The sequence below is a fragment of the Phoca vitulina genome, unplaced genomic scaffold (assembly GCF_004348235.1).
Source record: "Phoca vitulina isolate PV1807 unplaced genomic scaffold, GSC_HSeal_1.0 scaffold10, whole genome shotgun sequence".
Lineage (NCBI taxonomy): Eukaryota > Metazoa > Chordata > Mammalia > Carnivora > Phocidae > Phoca > Phoca vitulina.
In genome coordinates this window covers 50,609,978-50,635,013 of record NW_022589713.1, presented here as the reverse complement: position 1 = coordinate 50,635,013, position 25,036 = coordinate 50,609,978, and the positions used below count along the sequence as shown (strand labels likewise).

The window sequence follows — 25,036 nt, the reverse complement described above, 5'->3', positions numbered from 1 at the left end:
CAAATTTTGTGAGAGATGACATGATTAGCTTTTCTCCTAGAACAAAAATGCACTCTGTGTTGTAGCGCCTGCCACAGCTTATTTGCAGTCTGGCCACACAGACTCTGAGTTGTGTTTGTTTAGCTTTTGGTCCCCAGAAGTGTATATGACAAGTTGACAGAAACAGAAAGGTGAAGACCCTGCTCCACCCAGTTCAGAGTCCTCATTTCTTTGGTGTCTCATGGAAACCTAACTTGCCTCCCACCTAAGTCTCTACGTATAAAACTCTCAGGCATCACGAATTTGCAGTACAGGTCACTTTGAGAAAGTTGCTATTTCATCTTCAAAGTGGAAAAGTCCTGCTAATCAAAATGAAATCAGTGTGAATTAAAGCAGGCCACTGGCTTAAGTATCAGGTAGAAAATCAACAGCTTATTCTTTCTGCTCGATTTGTGCTAACACTGATGGGCTGTTTGAGGAATGCTGACAACGCCAACGGCAGGACTTTGGTACCTAAGAAGGCACCCACCTCTTAAGAGATCCAGGTCTCCTGCATGGTCCAGGCTGCGCTGAGACCACTCTTGCCGGGTGTTGGCAGACACAAGGCTTTGATTCGATTGCATCGTAGCAGATTAAAGGTGAAAACTATCACCAGAGTTACTGCAGTCCCTACTGAAGTCTTTTACCTGTAAATGTCTTTCCCGATGGAGAACCAAGAGATTTGGGTGAAGGTGGAGCAGGTCAGGAAGACTCAGGTCTTCTCTGGAGGAAGGGACACCTCATCGTGCCTTGGGCTCAGGTGGCCACCGTCAGAGAATGACACAACACCTGCACAGTCGCTGTCCACTTCCTCCCACTGCTGTCGGGGGGGTGACAGGAGCAAAGTAGGCATGGACTTTGACATGAGGGAGTTGAGCCTGGAAGCAGAAAGCAGACAGACGTGGAGTAGTCATTACGTGCATATTTTGAGGGCTATAGGCACAATACTAGACAAGCCCACAGTTCTCCATGTAGAATGGACTCTCCTTGATTCTCAGGCAAATAGCAGAAATAGAATTTCTGGTGTAGGCTAGAGCTATTTCTGTTTACAGGAGACCCGAAGCGAGGAGACCCGAATATCTGCCCGGGGCGGTCACGAGTCCTATATGTACACCGAGCAGAGTCCGCACAGCTCCAGCACCTGGGGCAGCTCTGGGAGGTAAATGCAAAGCTGCCTCAACTTAAAGCATATTCAAGAAGACTAGGTGAACTACCTGGGGGGAGAAAAGCCACTTTCTACTTAAGCCCTGTTCTCTGGAAGTTAACCAAGACCATGGTCTCCTTCCCACTGGTAATGACCTTAAGTCTCTTTCCTTACAGCGTTCTGATCACTGAACTCTGGAACCTCTCTGCCCCACACCATTCTGGAAGTTGAATCTGCCAGGGTGAGATCTAATAAAATTTTGAATAAGAAGACACTTGAGGAATACATCAGTTTGCATCACTATAAGCTTAGGATAAAATGTAGAAGATGGAGTCTTGACATACTCATTGTTTGCTTAGAAAGTGTGCCAGCATCCGCCCCCCCCCCCCCCGCCGCCGCCTCTGCCCTTACCCGCATCCGCTTGATGCCCGCGCGGGTAACCTGCTGGCAGTCGTACAGCTCGAGGCGCTCCAGGCCACGGCAGTTCTCCAGGTGCTCCAGGGCCACGTCGGTGATGAGGAGGCAGTTGTCCAATTCCAGAACCCGCAGCCTCTCGTGACCGCAGGTGCTGTTGCTCAGGTGCAGGATCCCGTCATCTGTGATGAGCTCACAGTGGGACAGACTCTGGAACAAGAAGACACGCGCGGTGTTTGTGAGACCTGCTCTTTCCAAGGCTCCAGGCCTGTGAGAAGCACAGAAGCTGGCCCGAGCAGGGTCCTACGGTAACCGCTTATCACAGGAGGATTAAACAGGAAACCTTGGGGTCCTGTGGCCATGGGTTCACTGCAGCTCTTGGTGGCCTCTCTCATCTTTCCAGTTATGTAAAGATGGACATCAAATTGCACGTGATGATAACAGTTGAAGAGGACAATGTGAGCGGATCCTGAACTCACCTCCCATAAATTCCCTGATTCCACAGCTACATAAAGAACAGCCTGCTCTGGAAAAAAACTCTAAAGACTGACTGACTCGTACACATTGAGTGAATGAGAGAAGGCCCAGGTCACAGGGGGTCAGAGAAGCTGGGACACAATCTTGCCATAAGTCCCACCCCCAATGCAGAGACTCACAGCTGGGAGGGAACTCAAAACTACAAAACAGCCTGAGGAGCAAAGGGTTGAGCTGCACGTTGGGCATCCCAGCTCTTAAGATCTGTACCTGAGAGATAAACCCCTAAAATACCTAGCTTTGAAAACCAACAGGCTTACATCCACAGGACCCACGAGACTGGCGATCCCAGCAGCTCTTAAAGGGCTCACACACTTGGACTCACCCACCTCAGGGCCCAGCATGGACATGGCCCGTTGAAGGGTGCCTGGACTTTGTGCAGGAGAGGCTTGTTAATACTTGTCTTGGAACACTGGCCTGAGGGTCAGGCATCTGATTTGACACATTTGGGGGCATGCTGGGGTACTCTAGGTGTGGGGACTGGTGGGCACCCATCTTGGTGCACTCCTTCTATCTTGCTCCAACTGGTGGATGCTTTAAAAAAACAAAAAACCCTTTTAGGCTTTTTTCTTTTTCTACTTTTCTTTCTTGGTAGGCACCATCTCTATGCTCTCCCTCTGTCACTCCCCAGCCAGTGGGCGCCAACTTCTCACTCTCCCTCTGCTGTGCTTCAGAACGCCATTATCTCTCAGGAAGGAACTTTTAGAAGTTCCTTTTACAAGTGTCCAGTGCCCTGGTTTTACATCTGGTACCTTGGTTTTTGCAGCTGCTGCTAGAGGGCACTTTTACATCTCCTGGCCCTGGGGGCCAGTGGGGCTTATGCTGGTGGGCCTCACAGGACTGTAACCAACAGAGAAAGAGTTCTTAAATGGCCAGTATCCCCAGGGCACAGCAAGAGGCAACAGGCCCAGGAGTTCAGTCTGTAAAAGAGGCCTAACAGTTTATCATCACAGCTGCAGCCTGAGGGGCAGGCTTCTAATTAAACACATCTAAGGGCTGACTATACCTACTGGAGACCTCTGGAGGGCACCAGGATCTCTCGGAGGGGAGCCTTTATATGCATCTGGTGTCCCATTTTTACTTCTGGTGCCCCAGTCTTTGGGACATGCTACTCAGGGATGCTCCTTGATCACCTAGCTCTGAGAGGATTCTGAAGTCACCTCCCATAAACACCCTGATTCTACAGCTATAATAGATGAAAAAAAGTGGAGGTAGCATAAGGGACTTATGGGACAACATCAAGTGGACTAACACTCATATCATAGGGCTCTTGGAAGGAGGAGAGAAAGGAGCAGAAAAATTATTTCAAGAAATAATGGCTGAAAACTAACCTATGGAAATAAACACACATCCAGATCCAGGAAGTCTAGAGAGTTCTATAAATATGAACCCCAAGAAATGCACACCAAGACAGATTATAATAAAATGTCAAAAGTTAAAGAGAATCTTGAAATCAGCAAAAGAAAAACAACTTGTTATGTACAAGGGAACCCCCATAAGACTGTCAGCAGATTTTTCTGCAGAAACCGCAGGACAGAAGGGAATGGCATGATAACATTCAAAGTACTGAAAGAAAAAAATACTTCCAGGCAAGAATACTCTTAACTAGCAAAGTTATTCAGAATTGGAAGTAAAGAGTTTTACAGACAAGTTAAGGCTAAAGGAGTTAATCACCTTACTAAACCAGCTTTACAAAAAATATGATTTTTTTTTTTTTAAAGATTTTATTTATTTATTTGACAGAGAGAGACACAGCGAGAGAGGGAACACAAGCAGGGGGAGTGGGAGAGGGAGAAGCAGGCTTCCCGCCGAGCAGGGAGCCCGATGCGGCGCTCGATCCCAGGACCTGGGATCATGTCCTGAGCTGAAGGCAGACGCCCAACGACTGAGCCACCCAGGCGCCCCTGTTTATTTTTTTTTTTTAAGATTTTATTTATTTGAGAGAGAGAGTGAGAGCATGAGAGGGGAGAGGGTCAGAGGGAGAAGCAGACTCCCCACTGAGCGGGGAGCCCGATGTGGGACTCGATCCTGGGACTCCAGGATCACGACCTGAGCTGAAGGCAGTCGCTTAACCAACTGAGCCACCCAGGCACCCCAGCTTTACAAAAAATATTAAAGGGACTTTGTCGAGATGAAAAGACAGGGCACTAATTAATAAAATGTGAAAGTACAAATCTCACTCGTAAAGGTAAATATATAGTAAAGGTGTAATAAATGAATCATCTATAGAGCTATTACTAAGGCTAAAAGACAAAAAAAACAACAAAACCCGAACTACTAACAAGTGATACACAAGTGATACACAAGATAAAAAGATGTAAAATGTAACATCAAAAACAAAACGGAGGAGGGAGGAGGGGTAAACGTAGAACTTTAGAATGTAAGCTGTTATCATAAATAGACTTACAAATATAAGTTGTTATATGTAAGCCTCATGGTAACCACAAAGTAAAAATCTATGGTAGATACACAAAAGATAAAAGAATCTAAGCGTACCACCAAAAGTCATTAAACTATAAAGGAAGCGAACAAAGGAACAGAGAGGAACTATAAAACAGCCAGAAAACAATTAACATAATGGCAATAAGTACATAACTATCAATAATTACTTTAAATGTAAATGGGCCAAATTCTCCAATCAAAAGATAGAGTTGGGGCGCCTGAGTGGCTCAGTTGGTTAAGCCCCAGGTCATGATCCCAGGGTCCTGGGATGGTGCCCTGCATCAGGCTCCCTGCTCAGCCAGGAGCCTGCTTCTCCCTCTCCTCCCCACTTGTGCTCTTTCACTATCTCTCCCGCTATCTCTCTCTCAAATAAATAAAATCTTTTTTTTTTTAAAAGATTTTATTTGACAGAGAGAGACACAGCGAGAGAGGGAACACAAGCAGAGGGAGAGGGAGAAGCAGGCTTCCTGCCGAGCAGAGAGCCTGATGCGGGGCTCGATCCCAGCACCCTGGGATCATGACCTGAGCTGAAGGCAGACGCTTAACGACTGAGCCACCCAGGCACCCCTCAAAGAAAATCTTAAAAAAAGAACCCCAAAAAACAAAATACATAGAGTGCCTGAATGAATTAAAAAAAAAAAAAAAAAAGACCGATTTATATGCTGCCTGTAAGATACTCACTTTAGGTGCAAGGACACACAGACTGAAAGTGAAGGGATGGAAAAAGATAGCCCATGCAAATAAAAACCAAAAGAAAGCTGGAGGTAGCCATACTTATATCAGACAAAATACACTTTAAAACACTATAACAAAGGACATTACATAATGATACAAGGGGTCAATCCAACAAGAGCATAAACATTGGTAAATATTTATGCACCGAACGTAGGAGCATCTAAATATATAAAGCATATATTAACAGACCTAAAGTAATAGCAATAACAGTAATAGTAGAGGGCTTTAATACCCACTTATATCAACAGGTAGATCATCCAGACAAAATCAGTAAGGAAACATCAGCTGTACACAACATATTGGAACAGACGGACTTAACAGATATATAGAGCACAGTCTATCCAAAAGCAGAATACACATTCTCAAGTGCACATGGAACGTTCTCCAGAACAGATCATATGTTAGAACACATAAGAAATTGTAGTAAGTTTAAGATAAAAATTATCAAGCATTTTTTCCAAGCACAATAATATGAAAGTAGAAATAATTACAAGAATAAATGTGGAAAATTCACAAATATGTGGATATTTAACATGTTACTGAACCACCAATGAATGGGTCAAATAAGAAATCAAAAGAGAAATTTAAAAAATGTCTTGAGACAAATGAAAATAGAAATGTAAAAACCAAAATTTATGGGATGCAGCAAAAGCAGTTCTAAGGCAATAGTTCATAGCAATAAAATCCTACCTCAAGGAATGAGAAAAGTCAAACAACCTAACTTCACACCTTAAGAAACTATGGAAAGATGACAAAGCCCAAAATCAGTAGAGGGAAGGAAATAAAGATCAGAGAGGACATGAATGAATGAAAGAGACTAAAAAGACAATAGAAAAGATCAATGAAACTAAGAGCTGGTTCTATGTAAAGATAAGCAAAATTGACAAACCTTTATTTAGACTCACCAAGAAAAAAGAGGGCTCAAATAAATAAAATCAGAAATAAAAGAAGAGATGTTACAACTGATACCACAGAAATAGAATAGATCATAAGAGACTCCTAAGAACAATTATATGCCAACAAATTGGACAACCTAAAAGAAACAGGTAAGTTTCTAAAAACAAAGACCAACCAAAACAATAATAAGAAATAGAAAATCTGAACATACTGATTACTAGTAAGGAGACTGAATCAATAATCAACCTCCCAACAAAGTCCAGGACCAGATGGCTTCATTTGTGAATTCTACCAGATATTTAAAGAAGAATTAATACCAATCATTCTCAAACTCTTCCAAAAAAGAGGAGGGAACATTTCCAAACTCATTTTGCAAGGCAAGCATTATCCTGATACTAAAACTAGACAAAGACACTACAAAAAATGAAAATTACAGACCAACATCTCTGATAAACACAGATGCAATAACCCTCAACAAAATATTACCAAACCAAACAGTACATTAAAAGAATATTACACCACAATCAAGTGGAATTTTTATTTCAGGGATGCGAAGATGTTTCAACATTTTCAAATCAATCAATAGGATACAGCATATAAGCAAAATGAAGGATAGAAATCATATGATCATCTAAATAGATGCAGTAATAGAATCTGACAAAATTCAACATCCATTGATGATAAAAAAAAAAAAACCTCAACAGTGGGTAAAGAAGGGACATACCTCAACATAATAATGACTGTATATGACAAGCTTATAGTTAACATCATACTCAATGGTGAAAAGCTGAAAGATTCTCCTTTAAGGTGAGAAACGAGATAAGGATGCCTACTCTTGCCATGTTTATTCAACATGATATTCAACATGAAATCCTAGCCAGAGGAATTAGGCAAGAAAAAGAAAGACATCCAAATTGGAAAGAAGTAAAAAACTGTTACTATTTGCAGATGACACAATGTTATATATAGAAAACCCTAAAGACTCCACAAAAAACCAATCAGAACTAATAAACAAATTCAGTAAAGTCTCAGGATACAAAATTAACATATAGAAACTGGTTTCATTGCTATACATTAATAATGAGCTATCAGAAAGACAAATTAAGGGCCACCTGGGAGGCTCAGTTGGTTAAGCATCCGACTCTTGATTTCAGCTCAGGTCATGGTCTCAAGGTCATTAGATCGAACCCCATGTCTGCTTCAGATCCCCTCACTCCCTCTCCCTCTGCCCCCCGATTCACATTTGCTCACTTTCTCTAAAAAAAAAGAGAGAAATTAAGAAAACAATCTCTCTTACAACTGCATCAAAAAGAATAAAAAACCTAATTAACTTTAACCAAGGAGGTGTAAAGGACCTGTACTCTGAAAAATATAAGACATTGATGAAAGACCCAAATGGAAAGATACTTTGTGTTCAGAGATCATAAAATTTCAAATTGTTAGAATGTCCATACTACTCAAAGCAATCTACAGATTCAAGCAATCTTTATCAAAATTCCAGCTGTGTTTTTCATAGAAATATAGAACAATCCTGGGCAACCCTCTTGGGTCCCCTGCCTCTTGGGGAGCTTTGTACTATCGCTCAATAACTATGGATCAATAAACTTTGCTTTGCTGCCTACCAAAAAAAACCACAAAAAAACAAAAAACACACACACACAAAAAAAGAAAAGGAAAAGAAATATAGAACAATCTTAAAATGTGTATGGAACCAAAAAAGACCCTTATTAGCCAAAGCAGTCTTGAGAAAGAAGAACAAAGCTGAAGGCCATCACACTCCCTGGTTTCAAGCTATATTACAAATAATGCTATAGTAATCAAAACAGTACAGTATTGGGGCGGAGCAAGATGGCAGAGGAGTAGGAGACCTGGATTTCCTCTCCTCTCAGGAATTCAGCTGGATAGGGATCAAACCATTCTGAACACCTACGAACTCAACAGGAGATCGAAGAAAAGAATAGCAACAACTCTCTGAACAGAAAAGCGACCACTTTCTGGAAGGTAGGACGTGCGGAGAAGTGAATCCGAGGCAATATTCAGAAGGATAGGGAGGGGCCTCCGTCGGCCGCTTCTGGCAAGTGATAGAGCCACGGAGCACAAAATCGGAACTTCTAGAAGTCGGCTCCGCTGAGGGACGTCGCTCCAGTGGCTAAGCGGGGCGTGGAACCCTCGCGGGACAGTGTGGTCTCAGGACCCTCGGGGTCACAGAAAGACCGGGGGTGCCTGAGTGTGGCAGAGCTCCCAGGTATTGGAGCGGGGAAGCCGGCTGCAGAGACGGAGCCCAGGCGCGGGCTCTCAGCTCGGGGTTGCCTTAAACCGTGATCCGTGACACAGTCGGGCCACTGCTCCTCCAGCAGGGACCCAACAAGTGGCAGATCCGGGGAGACTCACCTTCTTCCCCGGGAGGAGGGGCGCAGGAGCGCACCGCAGGGATCTGCTGGGTTTGGAGACTCCACACGGGGTCGGGTGCCAGAGATAGAAACGCTGGTCACAGGCCGGGTGAGCACGGAGTGCGGCCGGAGACCAGGGAGATGGGAGTGACTGACTGCTTTTCTCTGGGGGCTCACTGAGGAGTGGGACCCCGAGTTCTCGGCTCCTCTGGGGCGGAGATTGGGAGGCCGCCATTTTCACTCTCGTCCTCCAAAGCTGTAGGGAAAGCTTGCAGGGAACAAAAGCTCCCGAAAGCAAACCCCAGCAGATTACTTAGCCTGGACCGGGCAAGGGCGGGGCAATTCCACCTCCAGCAAAGACATGTGGGAACCACGGCAACAGGCCCCTCCCCCAGAAGATCAGCAAGAACAGCCAGCCAAGACCAAGTTTACCGATCAATGAGAACGGCAGAACTCCAGCGATAGGGGAATAATGCACATAGAATCCATGGCTTTTTTACCATGATTCTGTAGTCTTTCAAAGTTAATTTTTTTTTTGAATTTTTCTTTTCCCTTTTTCAACCAACATCTTATCAATCCGTTTTTTAAAAAACATTTTTATTTTTCATTTTTAGAGTCATATTCTATCCCTTCATAGTAGTTACCCGTATTTTTGGCATATATATATAAGTTGTTCTCTCTTTAAAATTTTGAGATAGTTTCTTCTAACAGATCAAAATATACCCTAAATCTCTAGCTTATGGTTTTTTTCTACTCCCCTGCCTGATCACATTCTCTCCTTTTTTTTTTAAATCCTCTTCTTTTTTCAAACAACTTCTTATCAATTCCTTTTATAAAATTTTTTATAATTTTCATCTTTACAGTCATATTCCATCCCTTCATCATATCACCCCTTATTTTTGTACATATATGTTTTTCTTTCTTTAAAATTTTGGGAGGCACTTTCTTCTAACAGACCAAAATACACCCAAAATCTAGTGTGTGGCACTGATCTATGCACCAGCCTGATCATATTTGATCATATTCTGTTTTTTTTTGTTTCATTCTGTTTTTGTTTGTTTTTATCTTTATCTTTTTCTTTTTCTTTTTTCTCTCTTTCCCTTTCTTTTCCCCCGGCTTCAGGTCTTTTCTGATTTGTTTAGAGGATATTTTCTGGGGACGTTGTTACCCTGTTAGCATTTTGTTCTCTCATTAATCTATTCTCCTCTGGACAAAATGACAAGATGGAAAAAATCACCTCAACAAAAAGAACAAGAGGTAGTACCGACTGCCAGGGACCTACTCAATATGGACATTAGTACAATGTCAGATCTAGAGTTCAGAATCATCACTTTGAAGATACTAGCTGGGCTTGAAAAAAGCATGGAAGTTATTAGAGAAACCCTTTCTGGAGAAATAAAAACTAAAATCTAACCAAGTCAAAATCAAAAAGGCTATTAATGAGGTGCAATCAAATATGGGGGCACTAACTGCCAGGATAAATGAGGCAGAAGAGAGAATCAGTGATATAGAAGACCAAATGATGGAAAACAAACTGAAAAAAAGAGAGATAAACAACTACTGGATCACAAGGGCAGAATTCGAGAGATAAGCGATACCATAAGACGAAACAACATTAGAATAATTGGGATCCCAGAAGAAGGAGAGAGAGGGGCAGAAAGTATATTGGAGCAAATTATAGCAGAGAACTTCCCTAAATTGGGGAAGGAAACAGGCATCAAAATCCAGGAGGCACAGAGAATCCCCCTCAAAATCAATAAAAATAGGTCAACACCCCGACATCTAATAGTAAAACTTATGAGTCTCAGAGAAAAAGAGAAAATCCTGAAAGCAGCTCGGGAGAAGAGAGATGTAACCTACAATGGTAGAAACATTAGACTGGCAACAGACCTATCCACAGAGACCTGGCAGGCCAGAAAGGACTGGCAGGATATATTCAGAGCACTAAATCAGAAACATATGCAGCCAAGAATACTATATCCAGTTAGGCTGTCATTGAAAATAGGAGGAGAGATAAAAAGCTTCCAGGACAAACAAAAACTAAAGGAATTTGCAAACACGAAACCAGCCCTACAAGAAATCTTGAAAGGGGTCCTCTGAGCAAAGAGAGAGCCTAAAAGCAACACAGACCAGAAAGGAACACAGACAATATACAGTAACAGTCACCTTACAGGCAATACAATGGCACTAAATTCATATCTTTCAATAGTTACCCTGAATGTAAATGGGCTAAATGCCCCAATCAAAAGACACAGGCTATCAGATTGGATTAAAAAACAAGACCCATCCATATGCTGTCTGCAAGAGACTCATTTTAGACCCAAAGACACCCCCAGATTGAAAGTGAGGGGGTGGAAAACCATTTACCATGCTAATGGACACCAAAAGAAAGCTGGGGTGGCAATCCTTATATCAGACAAATTAGATTTTAAACCAAAGACTGTAATAAGAGATGAGGAAGGACACTATATCCTACTTAAAGGGTTTATCCAACAAGAAGATCTAACAATTGTAAATATCTATGCCCCTAACATGGGAGCAGCCAATTATATAAGACAATTAATAACAAAAGCAAAGAAACACATGGACAACAATACAATAATAGTGGGGGACTTTAACACCCCCCTCACTGAAATGGAAAGATCATCTAAGCAAAAGATCAACAAGGAAATAAAGACTTTAAATGACACACTGGACCAAATGGACTTCACAAACATATTCAGAACATTCCATCCCAAAGCAACGGAATACATTCTTCTCTAGTGCCCATGGAACATTCTCCAGAATCGATCACATCCTAGGTCATAAATCAGGTCTCAACCGGTACCAAAAGATTGGGATCATTCCCTGCCTATTTTCAGACCACAATGCTTTGAAACTAGAATGCAATCACAAGAGGAAAGTCAGAAAGAACTCAAATACACGGAGGCTAAAGAGCATCCTACTAAAGAATGAATGGGTCAACCAGGAAATTAAAGAAGAATTAAAAAAATTCATAGAAACCAATGAAAATGAAAACTATTCAAAATCTTTAGGATGCAGCAAAGGTAGTCCTAAGAGGAAAGCATATAGCAATACAAGCCTTTCTCAAGAAACAAGAAAGGTCTCAAGTACACAACCTAACCCTACACCTAAAGGAGCTGGAGAAAGAACAGCAAATAAAGCCTAGACCCAGCAGGAGAAGAGAAATAATAAAGATCAGAGCAGAAATCAATGAAATAGAAACTAAAAGAACAGTAGAACAGATCAACGAAACTAGGAGCTGGTTCTTTGAAAGAATTAACAAGAGTGATAAACCCCTGGCCAGACTTATCAAAAAGAAGAGAGAAAGGACCCAAATCAACAAAATCATGAATAAAAGAGGAGAGATCACAACCAACACCAAAAAAATACAAACAATTATAAGAACATATTATGAGCAACTCTATGCCAGCAAATTAGATAACCTGGAAGAAATGGATGCATTCCTAGAGATGTATCAAATACCAAAACTGAACCAGGAAGAAATAGAAAACCTGAACAGACCTATAACCACTAAGGAAATTGAAGCAGTCATCAAAAATCTCCCAACAAACAAAAGCCCAGGGCCAGATGGCTTCCCAGGGGAATTCTACCAAACATTTAAAGAAGAATTAATACCGGGGCGCCTGGGTGGCTCAGTTCGTTAAGCGACTGCCTTCAGCTCAGGTCATGATCCTGGAGTCCCTGGATCGAGTCCCGCATCGGGCTCCCTGCTCGGCAGGGAGTCTGCTTCTCCCTCTGACCCTAACCCCTCTCATGTGCTCTCTCTCATTCTCTCTCTCTCAAATAAATAAAATCTTAAAAAAAAAAAAAAAAAGAAGAAGAATTAATACCTATCCTTCTGAAACTGTTCCAAAAAATAGAAATGGAAGGAAAACTTCCAAACTCGTTTTACGAGGCCACCATTACCTTGATCCCAAAACCAGACAAAGACCCCATCAAAAAGGAGAATTACAGACCAATATCCCTGATGAACATGGATGCAAAAATTCTCACCAAAATACTAGCCAATAGGATCCAACAGTATATTAAAAGGATTATTCACCACGACCAAGTGGGATTTATCCCTGGGCTGCAAGCTTGGTTCAACATCCACAAATCAATCAACGTGATACAATACATTAACAAAAGAAAGAACAAGAATCATATGATCCTCTCAATAGATGCAGAAAAAGCATTTGACAAAGTACAGCATCCTTTCTTGATCAAAACTCTTCAGAGTATAGGGATAGAGGGGACATACCTCAATATCATAAAAGCCATCTATGAAAAACCTACAGCGAATATCATTCTCAATGGGGAAAAGCTGAGAGCTTTCCCCCTAAGGTCAGGAATGCGGCAGGGATGTCCACTATCACCACTGCTATTCAACATAGTATTAGAAGTCCTAGCCACAGCACTCAGAGAACAAAAAGAAATAAAAGGTATCCAAATCGGCAAAGAAGAAGTCAAACTCTCACTCTTTGCAGATGATGTGATACTTTATGTGGGAAACCCAAACGACTCCACCCCAAAACTGCTAGAACTCATACGGGAATTCAGTAAAGTGGCAGGGTATAAAATCAATGCACAGAAATCAGTGGCATTCCTATACACCAACAAGACAGAAGAAAGAGAAATTAAGGAGTCGATTCCATTTACAATTGCACCCAAAACCATAAGATACCTAGGAATAAATCTAACCAAAGAGGCAAAGGATCTGTACTCAGAAAACTATAAAATACTCATGAAAGAAATTAAGGAAGACACAAAGAAATGGAAAAACGTTCCATGCTCATGGACTGGAAGAACAAATATTGTAGATGTCAATGCTACCTAGAGCAATCTACACATTCAATGCAATCCCCATCAAAATACCATCACTTTTTTTCAAAGAAATGGAACAAATAATCCTAAAATTTGTATGGAACCAGAAAAGACCCCGCATAGCCAGAGGACTGCTGAAAAAGAAAAGCAAAGCTGGCGGCATCACAATTCCAGACTTCCAGCTCTATTACAAAGCTGTCATCATCAAGACAGTATGGTACTGGCACAAAAACAGACACAGATCAATGGAACAGAATAGAGAGCCCAGAAATGGACCCTCAACTCTATGGTCAACTAATCTTCGACAAAGCAGGAAAGAATGTCCAGTGGAAAAAAGACAGTCTCTTCAACAAATGGTGTTGGGAAAATTGGACAGCCACATGCAGAAGAATGAAACTGGACCATTTCCTTACACCACACACAAAAATAGACTCCAAATGGTTGAAAGACCTCAATGTGAGACAGGAGTCCATCAACATCCTTGAGGAGAACACAGGCAGCAACCTCTTCGACCTCAGTTGCAGCAACTTCTTCCTAGAAACATCGCCAAAGGCAAGGGAAGCAAGGGCAAAAATGAACTATTGGGACTTCATCAAGATAAAAAGCTTTTGCAAAGCAAAGGAAACAGTCAACAAAACCAAAAGACAACCGACAGAATGGGAGAAGATATTTGCAAATGACATATCAGATAAAGGGCTAGTATCCAAAATTTATAAAGAACTTATCAAACTCAACACTCAAAGAACAAAGAATTCAATCAAGAAATGGGCAGAAGACATGAACAGACATTTTTCCAAAGAAGACATCCAAATGGCCAACAGACACATGAAAAAGTGCTCAACATCGCTCGGCATCAGGGAAATCCAAATCAAAACCTCAATGAGATACTACCTCACACCAGTCAGAATGGCTAAAATTAAAAAGTCAGGAAATGACAGATGTTGGCGGGGATGCGGGGAAAGGGAACCCTCCTACACTGCTGGTGGGAATGCAAGCTGGTGCAGCCACTCTGGAAAACAGTATGGAGGTTCCCCAAAAAGTTGAAAATAGAGCTACCATACGACCCAGCAATTGCACTACTGGGTATTTACCCCAAAGATACAAATGTAGGGATCCGAAGGGGTACGTGCACCCCGATGTTTATAGCAGCAATGTCCACAATAGCCAAACTGTGGAAAGAGCCAAGATGTCCATCGACAGATGAATGGATAAAGAAGAGGTGGTATATATATACAATGGAATATTATGCAGCCATCAAAAGGAATGAGATCTTGCCATTTGCAACAACATGGATGGAACTGGAGGGTATTATGCTGAGCGAAATAAGTCAAACAGAGAAAGACATGTATCATATGACCTCACTGATATGAGGAATTCTTAATCTCAGGGAACAAACTGAGGGTTGCTGGAGTGGGGGGTGGGGTGGGAGGGATGGGGTGACTGGGTGATAGACACTGGGGAGGGTATGTGCTCTGGTAAGCATGGTGAATTGTGCAAGACTATTGAATCTCAGATCTGTACCTCTGAAACAAATAATGCAATATATGTTAAGAGAAAAAAAAAAAAAGAAGATAGCAGGAGGGGAAGAATGAAGGGGGGGAAATCGGAGGGCGAGATGAACCGTGAGAGGTGATGGACTCTGAAAAACAAACTGAGGGTTCTAGAGGGGAGGGGGGCGGGAGGATGGGTTAGCCTGGTGATGGGTATTAAAGAGGGCACGTTGTGCATGGAGCACTGGGTGTTATGCACAAACAATGAATCATGGAACACTACATCTAAAACTAATGATGTAATGCATGGTGATTAACATAACAATAAAAAATAAAAAAAAACTACAGTATTGGCATTAAAAACACACAGATCAATGGAACAGAATAAAGAGCCCAAAAATAAGCCCACACATAATTAATCAATTTACGACAAAGGAGCAAAGAATATACAGTGGCAAAAGGACACTCCAATAAATAGTGCTAGGAAAACTAGAGCCACATGCAAAAGAATGAAAGTGGACTCTTATAGCATATACAATAATTAACTCAAATTAAAGTTTACTTTACAAAAAGTAACTCGAATTAACATTACTCATATAAGAACTGAAACCATATTTTATAGCACATACATATAAAATATCCTATACATATAAAATATCCTATTTATAGCATATACAAAATAGCATATACAAATACATATATATGCTATTTATAGCATATACAAAAATTAACTCGAATTAAAGTTTACTATACAAAAAGTAACTCGAATTAACATTAATCATGTTAAGACCTGAAACCATAAAACTCCTAGAAGAAAACAGGCAATAAACTCCTTGACATTGGTCTTGATAATGATTTTTTGGAATGAATACCAAAAGCAAAGGCAACAAAGGTAAAAATAAACAAGTGGAACTACATCAAACTAAAAGCTACTGCACAGCAAAGGAAACCACTAACTAAATGAAAGGGCAAGAATGGGAGAAAGTATTTGCAAAACATGTATCTGATAAGGGGCTAATATCCAAAATACAAATAACACATATAACTTAGTAGCAAAAAAAAAAAAAAAAAAAAAAGTGGCCAAAGGGCCTGAAAAGACATTTTTTCCAAATAAGACATACAGATGGCCGAAAGAGACATGGAAAGATGCTCAACACCGTTAATCACCAGGGAAAGGCAAATCAAAACCACAGTAAGGTGTCACCTCACACCTTTCAGAATGGCTATTATCAAAAAAAGAAGAAATGACAAATGTTGTCAAAGACATGGAGAAAAGGGAACCCCTGTGCACCACTGATGGAAATGTGAATTGGTGCAGCCACTATGGAAAACAATATGGAGGTTCCTCAAAAAATTAAAAACAGAACTACAATATGATCCAGCACTTCCACTTCTGGGTATTTATCTGAAGAAAATGAAAACACTAATTCGAAAACATATCTGCACTCCCATGGTCATTGCTGCATTATTTACAATAGCCAAGACATGGAAACAACCTAAGTGTCCACCAATGGATGAATGGGTAATGAAAATGTCACACACACACACACACACACACACACACACACACACCGTGGAATACTATTCAGCCGTAAAAAAGAATGAAATCTTGCCATTTGTGACAACATGGACGGACCTTGAGGGCAATATGCTAAGTGAAATAGGCAGAGAAAGATACCATATGATGTCACTTTTATGTGGAATTTAAAAAACAAGCAAATAACCAAGCTCATAGATATGGAGAATACATCCTGAAACCAATATTACACTGTATGCTAATTAACTGGAATTTAAATAAAAACTTGAAACATTAAAAAAAAAAAAACACCTTGGTGGTAGGGTCGGGGTGGGTGGATGAAAAGGGTGAAGAGAGTCAAAATGGACAAATTTCCAATCATTAAATAAGTTACAGGGATATAATGAGAGAAAATCTGAAAAGTTCTTATCCTAAGAAAAAAATTTTTGTAAATAGGGTGACAGATGTTAACTAAACTCATTCATGTTGATCATTTTGCCATATATACAAGTATCAAATTATGTTGTACACCTGAAACTAATATAATATTTTATCAAGTATATCTCCATTGGAAAAAAAAAAAGGAACCAGAGCTGGTGGTACCCAGGACTCTCTCTGAATAGCAGTAATTCTGGAAAATTCAAACTCTAGCACCCATGAGGCTTGGGAATGAAGGAGTAAATGCGCATAAGTGCCCATCAAGGCAGAGTTAATGGGTCTTAACAGAAACTGAGATCAACCACCTGCACTCAGACTGACTTTTCTGTGGAATCCTGGGTGGTCTGCCTAAGCAGGGTTTCCCACTCTCCGGGGCAGGGGGGCTCTAAGAATCCAGTTCAATAATAAGCAAAAGAATAATAGACAGTGCTTACTGCCCTCAGTTAGAGCAGGCGGACAGCAGGGTGCTGAAGAAAAGCAAACTGCTGGATATTACAGTGTGGACTGAAATCACTTACACTGTAGAGTCGCTATTATTCTGGTGATTAAGGAATGGAATCAAAGCCCACTCTTAACCATGGCAATGAGTAAGCTGCTAGGTCACTTTTATTAAAATGTTAATTAATTCATTCATTTATCATTAAAGTCCATTTTTAATATTAAAAAAAAGATTGCAGGGGAAATTTCAGTTTACTCCATTCAGTGCAGTTTCATAGCCTACTTCCCCACTTGAGGGGAGGCCAGTGCAAAGAGGCTGATGCCCATGTCATTTAGAAAATTGTGCAGCCATGACACAGAGACGTACTAAGCACTTTTGATGGTTATAATTAAATAGATCTTGAACACTGTGATCTGACATTACTGGCTTCTCTTGGGTATAAACAGTAAATAAAGGTTGCAGAACGTAACAAATTCAGATTAATATTATATAGCCAAATGGCATTTTTTTTTTTTAAGATTTATTTATTTTAGAGAGAGAGCACGGGCACGAGCAGGGGTAGGGGCAGAGGGAGGAAAGACTGCCAAGCAGACTCCATGCTGAGCGCAGGGCCTGATGCGGGGCTCGATCCCAGGAACCTGAGATCACAACCCAAGCCAAAACCATGAGTTGGATGCCCAACTGACTGAGCCACCCAGGTGTCCCTCAAATGGCATTTCTGTAATTTAAGTTCTCCATATCAATAGTTTCAGACCTGACATTTTCACCAAATGCATATAAAATGTAATACCCCACCATAAAAGTTCAGAGGCAAAAAGTAGTACATCAAAGTCCCATTATGCGTTTGTTCCTTCAAATATATGAGTTCTAACTCTGTGCCAGGCCCTATGTTGCAATGTTGAATAAAAACACACTTTTCTGCAATGCTGGAGCTGAGGGTCTAGAAATATACAGCTATTAAACTGAAGCTAAGGTAAGTGCTCTCAGAGCACACGGCAGTGGGACATGACCTGAGGAAATGACCACTAAATTGATATCTGAAGGATGAGGAGCCAAGAAGGAAAAAGAGTGTGAAGAGTGTGTTGTGTGTCATACCCCAGGTAGCAGGAGGAGAATGGCAAGCACTGCGCATGGGAAGAAAGAAGTATCTAGATGCAGATGGACTTGCAGAGGTGGAGACCAGATCACAGTTGTGCAGGCCATGTAAAGGAATTCTACTTTGATTCTGAGGTCATTGGGAAGAGTTCTAAGGAGAATGTGATGTTTGTTTCTCCAAGAGACCATCATGTATTATTACATACCCACCAGAATGGCTAAAATGAAAAAGATGTTATTGGTGAGGATATGGAGCAACTGGAACTCTCCTACATTGCAGCGGGATTTGGATACACCTGACTGGAATGCATACATGTGTTCACCATAAGACAGAACAATACTGGTTTTAATACCCTCAAACTGGAAACTACTCAAATAATCAATAGTAGAAAGGATAACTAAATCATAGTGTGCCCATTCTATACAGCAATGAGACTGAACAATGTTCATTTATATGCAAGAAAATGGATAAATTTCACAAATATAATAGTGAAGAAGCCAGGCACAGAAGAGTACATATGATAATTCCATTCATAGTTTTTTTTTTTTTTAAGATTTTATTTATTTATTTGAGAGAAAGAGAGAGTGAGTGAGAGAGGGAGCACAAGTGGTGGAGAGGCCGAGGGAGAAGCAGACTCCCCACTGAGCAGGGAGCCCAATGCAGGGCTCGTTCCCAGAACCCTGGGATCATGACCTGAGCCAAAGGCAGACGCTTAACTGACAGAGCCACCCAGATGCCCCCCATTCATACAGTGTAGATAATAAATTACAAAACAAGGGCAAAACTAATCTAGGCAGTGGTGGGGCGGGTGTTAGTGGCCGGAAGAGAGCAGCAGAAAAGGGCTGTCTGGAGTCTGGTAATGTTGATTCTTCATCATTCAGCTTATGCAAATGCACTGATATATACACCTATAATAAGTGCTCTTTCCTGCGTGTTTATTTTACTTCAGTAAAAAATTAAAACTGAAAAGATAAACCACCCTGGCTGGCTCAGTCGGAAGAGCATGTGACTCTTGATCTTGGGGTCGTGAATTTGAGCCCCATGTTGGGTGTAGAGATTACTGAAAAATAGATCAATTAATTTTAAAAAAAGAAAAAAGAAAAGATAAGCCACCCTGCCTACCAGATTATTCAGAATGTAAATGCGGATGCAGTCGAGCAAGTAGAAGACTACTATAATCTTTGAGGCAAGGAAATGCCTGCTAGTTTGGACCTGATGAGTTCTGGTGGAGGAGACAAATAAGTAGATGGGTGTGAGATATTTCTGCAAAGTGAAAAAAAAAAATCAAGAAAGACTGATAGTGGATACAAGAAATAGTCAGCTGAGTACAAATTAGAGGGAAGGGAACCTAGAAGGAAAAAGAGAAATTCTGTCAGACCTTGATGCTTGAATGATTCCTCTTTTAGCTCTCTTTGAGCAACATGGGAAATATTTCCTTTCTTGTGAATCCAACCACACCATATGATTCTACATGAAATAGTATTTATGTAATCAATTACTGCTGTTCATTTGTCTTTAGCTTTGGAAGTGATTTATGGATAAAGCCAGAAAGCTTTTCAGGAGGTTTAAATCAATCAGTAAGTAAAATCTTAAAGAAAAAAAAAAAAAAAAAAGAATTTGAGGGGCTCCTGGGTGGCACAGTCGGTTGGGTGTCCAACTGCTGGTTTCAGCTCAGGTTGTGATCTCAGGGTCATGAGATCCAGCCCATGTCAGGCTCCGTGCTCAGTGTGCAGTCTGCCTGGGACTCTCTCTCCCTCTCCCTCTGCCCCTCCCTCCCTCTCTCTAAATAAATAAATAAATCTCTAAAAAAAATTTTGAAAAGAAAACTTAATTTAAAAATTTAAAAATAGTATTTAATTATTTACAATAAAGTACAACCAGAAACAAAGTGTGTATGTATGTGTGTATATATATATATATATCTTACATATACACATACATGAATATACACACATATAACACCACGCAGATTAGAGGAAGATGGAGATGATAGAGATGGTGTCAGAGTACCAACTTCGTTGTTTTAAAACAGGGGAACTGAGGAATCAAAAAGTTAACAGTTGCATCTGGGACCAAGGAGACAGATGCTCTCCTAGTAACTGACAAGCTTCTACACTGGCATAGGCAAGTGCTTATGTAATTTAAAAACTGGTTTAATTTAAGGATAATCAGAGGGGCTCCTGACATGTTCCCTGAGTTTATAGGAAAATCTGCCACCATGGTTCACAGAGCAGAGGGGCCTTTTAGTTTATGCTAATAAAGAGCCAACAGTCAAAGCCATCTGCTTTAGGCCACTCATTGTTTATACATTATCTCATTTATGCTTCAGAGCCTCCCTGCGGATCGCCATTTTACAGATGAGGAAATTAAGGCTCAAAGAAGTTGAGACTTGCCCATTATAATAAGCTCAGGCTAGCCTTAATAAGCCTCTCCCCCTGCCCTGCATTATCTCGCCCACCCCTGGTATCCTACAGATTTAAGACTATTTTTACTTCCTCATCTGTTTATGGCAGGTGTGTTAGGAGGAAGGGATATTCCAGAAAAACAAGTTTGCCACTGCTAGGCATTATCTATCCGCAGGCTAATTAGGAGTGCCACGTTCTGGAAGTGAACAGCTTATACTAGCATTCCTGAGAAGGCAGAAGTAGTCAAGGGGGTTAGGGATAAATATGCACAGCAGGGAGTACTACTGCTTTTAAATGCAAAACAGCAGGTGTCTTTTGCTGGGAGGAGGAAGAGTAGGGGAAGAAAATCTCTCAACCTCACATACAATTTCTCTAGAAGGAACAGACATTGGCCACAGAGATTATCCCTGAGGGGGCAGGTGGGGAAACAGAGTAACTGGGGGTTTTAAATGAGAGTGTGATTCTTCTCTTGTACTCTTGGCACTTAAAAAAAAAAACCTTTAATTTTTTCTTTTGAATTTCATCAAATGCTTTTTTTTTGCATTAATTGGTATGATCATTAATTTTTCTTCTGTAGCCTGTTAACATGGTAGATTACACTGATCTATTTTTTTTTTTTTTTTTAAGATTTTATTTGTCAGAGAGAGAGAGAAGGAGAGAGAGCACAAGCAGGGGGAGCGGCAGACAGAGGGAGAAGCAGGCTCCCTGCTGAGCAAGTAGCCGGACACGGAGCTCGATCCCAGGATCCTGGGATCATGACCTGAGCGGAAGGCAGACGCTTAACCGAATGAGCCACCCAGGCGTCCCTACACTGATCCATTTTCAAATATTAAACTAGATTTGCATCCCTGGAAGAAACCCTGTTTGGTCAGGGGGTATAATTATTTTTATATATTGCTGAATTCTATCTGCTAATGTTTTAAGGGCATTTGCTTCTGTATTTATGAAGGATACTAGTCTGTAGTCTTCTCTCTTCGTATTATTATTACCTGGTTTTTACATCAGGTATTACTGGCCTCAAAATGAGTTGTGAAGTATTCTGTCACCTATTTTCTGGAAGAAATTGTGTAGAATTGGCTTCAGTGTTTGATAGGATTCTTCAGTATCACCATCTGGACCTGGAGATTTCTTTTTTGGCAGTTTAAAAATTATAAATTCAATTACTTTAGTACTAACAAGGCTATTCAAACGATGTATTATAATGAATGAGCTGTGTTGGTTTGTGCTTTTAAACGTACTGGAAGTGGTCAAACGGATTTATGTGGAGGTGTTCCTAGTATTCCCTTATCATCCTTTAATGTCTTCAGGGCCTGTGGTGATGGTGCAGGTCTCAGTCTGTTCGTGCTGCTGTAACAAAATGCTAGACAGGCTGGCTTATACACCACAGAAATTTCTCTCTCCCAGTCTGGAGGCTGGAAGTCCCAGATCATGCTGCAGGCAGATGTGATGTGGTGGCTGGTTCGCAGCCAATGCTTCCTCGCTGTACACTCCGCCAGGGGTGGATGCAGGGAGGGGTCCACCTGGAGCCTCTTCTATAAGAGCATTTAACCCATTCATGAGGAAGTTCTGAACCTCATCACCTCCCCAAGATCCTAAGACCATCCCTGTTGGGGGGTAGGATTCAACATATGAATTTTGGGGGACACAAACATTCAGACCATAGCACCCCTGTTTCATTCCCGTTACTGGTAACATGTCATCTCTTCGTCAGTCTTGCTAGAGGTCTGTTTCAAAGAACCAGCTTTTTGTTTTGCTGATTTTTTTCTATTATTTTTCAGTTTTTACTTTCATTGATCTCTACTATTATATTTAGTATATTCTTTCTTTTCCTTATTTTGGATTCATTTTGCTCTTCTTTTTCTGGTTTCATCTGGGTGGGAGTTTAAGATTATTGAGACTTTGTTTTAAAGTTTATTTATTTTATTTACTTTAAGTAATCTCTATACCTAATGTGGGTGCTAGTATAAGCTTTAACTTACAACCCTGAGATCAAGAGTCACGTGCTTTACCGACTGAACCAAAAAGACACACCAAGACTTTATTTTCAATGCAATCATTTAATGCCATAAATCTCCCTTTTAGCACTACTTTATTGCATCCAACACATTTTGATATGTTCTACTTTAATTTTCATTTAGTTTAACTCTTAAAAAGTTTTCCTTGGGGTGCTGTTTTCCAGAGTGGCTGCAACAGTTTGCATTCCCATAGTGGTGTTAAGTTCTATATCCTTGCTGATTTTCTGTCTGGTTGTTCTATCAATTGTTGAGAGAAGAATACTGATGTGTCCAACTATAACTGTGGACCTTCTGTTTTTATCAGTTTTTGTTTCACATAATTTGCATCTCTGTTGTTTGGTGTACATACATTAAAAATGGCATTGTCATCTTTTTTTTTTTTAAGATTTTATTTATTTGAGAGAGAGTAAGAGAGCATAAGCAGGGGGGAGGGGCAAAGGAAGAGGGAGCAGCAGACTCCCCGCTGAGCAGGGAGCCTGACTCAGGGCTCAATCCCAGGACCCTGAGGTCATGGCCTGAGCCAAAGGCAGACGCTTAACTGACTGAGCCACCCAGGTGCCCCATCATCTTGGTGGATTGACTCTTTTATCACTATGTCATGTCCTTCTCTCTCCCTGGTAATTTTCCTTGCTTTCAAGTTTCCTGGATCTAATAATAATATAACCATCCTGCTTTCTTTTCTTTATAAAGTTTCCTTGGGGACACCTGGGTAGCTCAGTTGGCTAAGCATCTGCCTTTGGCATGGGTCATGATCCTGGGGTCCTGGAATCAAGCCCCACGTCAGGCTTCCTGCTCAGCAGGGAGTCTGCTTCTCCCTCTCCCTCCGCCCCTCCCCACTGTTTGTGCTCTCTTGCACACTCTCTCTCTCAAATAAATACTTTAAAAAAATGAAGTTTCTTTTGTAGATCTTTCCTTTTCTTTTACTTTAGCCAACCTATAGTGTGACATTCGAAGTGAGTTTCTTACAGCTTATACTTGGATCATGTTATTTTATCCATTCTGGCCATCTTTGCCTTTTAATTGGTATATTAATTAAGACCATTTATATTTAACAATATACTTTGGCTTAAGTCTGATCCTTTTTCCCTATTCTTTCAGATTTTCATTTCTCTGCCATCCCATGAATCTCTGAAACATTTTGTAGATTTCCATTTTGACTTATCTATGTTTCCATTTTGATTTATCTATTGTGTTTGAGTGTTTCTCTTTTGTAGACTTCTTAGCGGTTGCTCTAGGTATTATTACGCAACCATAACTTATCACCACCTACTGGCATCAATATTTTACCAGTTTGAGTTAAATATGAAAACTTTACCTTCCTTTTAAAAAGTCCTTTCACCCTTCCCTCATTCATAATATGTTGTCTTTGTGTGTGTGTGTGAACTCTATGCCCAACTGGGGCTTGAACTCACAACCCTGAGATCAAGAGTTGCATGCTCCACTGACTGAGCCAGCCAGGTGCCCCTATATATGCTGTCTTAATTACTTCCTCTATATACACTGAGAACCATCTCAGACAATGTTATAATTTTTGCTTTGTCAAATACAATTTAGAAAACTCAGGGGAAAAATGTTTTATTTATACATTTTTCCTTGTTCTTTCCATTGTTCTTTCTTCCTATGTCCTAAGATCCCTTTTTTCATTATTTCCATTCTTTCTCTCTTTAAAATTTCTAATTGTGGTAAAAACCATGTAACTTAAAATTTACCATCTTTGGGCCACCTGGTGGCTCAGTCATTAAGCGTCTGCCTTCGGCTCAGGTCATGATCCCAGGGTGCTGGGATCTAGCCCCGCATCGGGCTCCCTCCTCAGTGGGAAGCCTGATTCTCCCTCTCCCACTCCCCCTGCTTGTGTTCCCTCTCTCGCTGTGTCTCTCTCTGTCAAATAAATAAAATCTTACAAAAAAAAAAAAATTTACCATCTTTACCATTGTAAAGTGCACAGTTCAAAGGTGTTATGTATCTTACATTATTGTGCAATGGATCTTCAGAACTTTTTCATTTTGCAAAACTGAAACTCTATACTCACTAAAAAACACTCCCCATCTCCCCTCCTCCTGCCCCTGGCAACCACCATTCTACTTTGCTTCTACGAATTTGACTACTGTAGATACCCTCATATAACTGTTATATAAAATGTCTTTTCTTTTTAGATTTTACTTGTGCTAAAATAAGCTCTGTTCTTCTAACACATTTTAAGGGTATATTATTGTTGACTATAGGTACAATGTTGTAC

The 25,036-nt window shown here is 40.7% G+C and overlaps 1 protein-coding gene across 5 annotated transcripts in view; it reads right to left on the bottom strand.

Moving 5' to 3' along the window:
• Positions 1–777: 777 nt before the first annotated feature.
• The window catches only part of FBXL2 (F-box and leucine rich repeat protein 2), a 140,237-nt gene continuing 115,978 nt past the window's right edge, over positions 778–25,036 (bottom strand). For all 5 annotated transcript variants that reach the window (XM_032409074.1, XM_032409075.1, XM_032409078.1 and 2 more), the window contains 2 exons: positions 1,574–1,786; positions 778–896 (listed from right to left, as the gene is read on the bottom strand). In XM_032409074.1, coding sequence (XP_032264965.1) covers positions 789–896; positions 1,574–1,786 — 321 coding nt within the window. In that variant the 3' untranslated portion in view covers positions 778–788. The remainder of the gene's footprint in view (positions 897–1,573; positions 1,787–25,036) is intronic.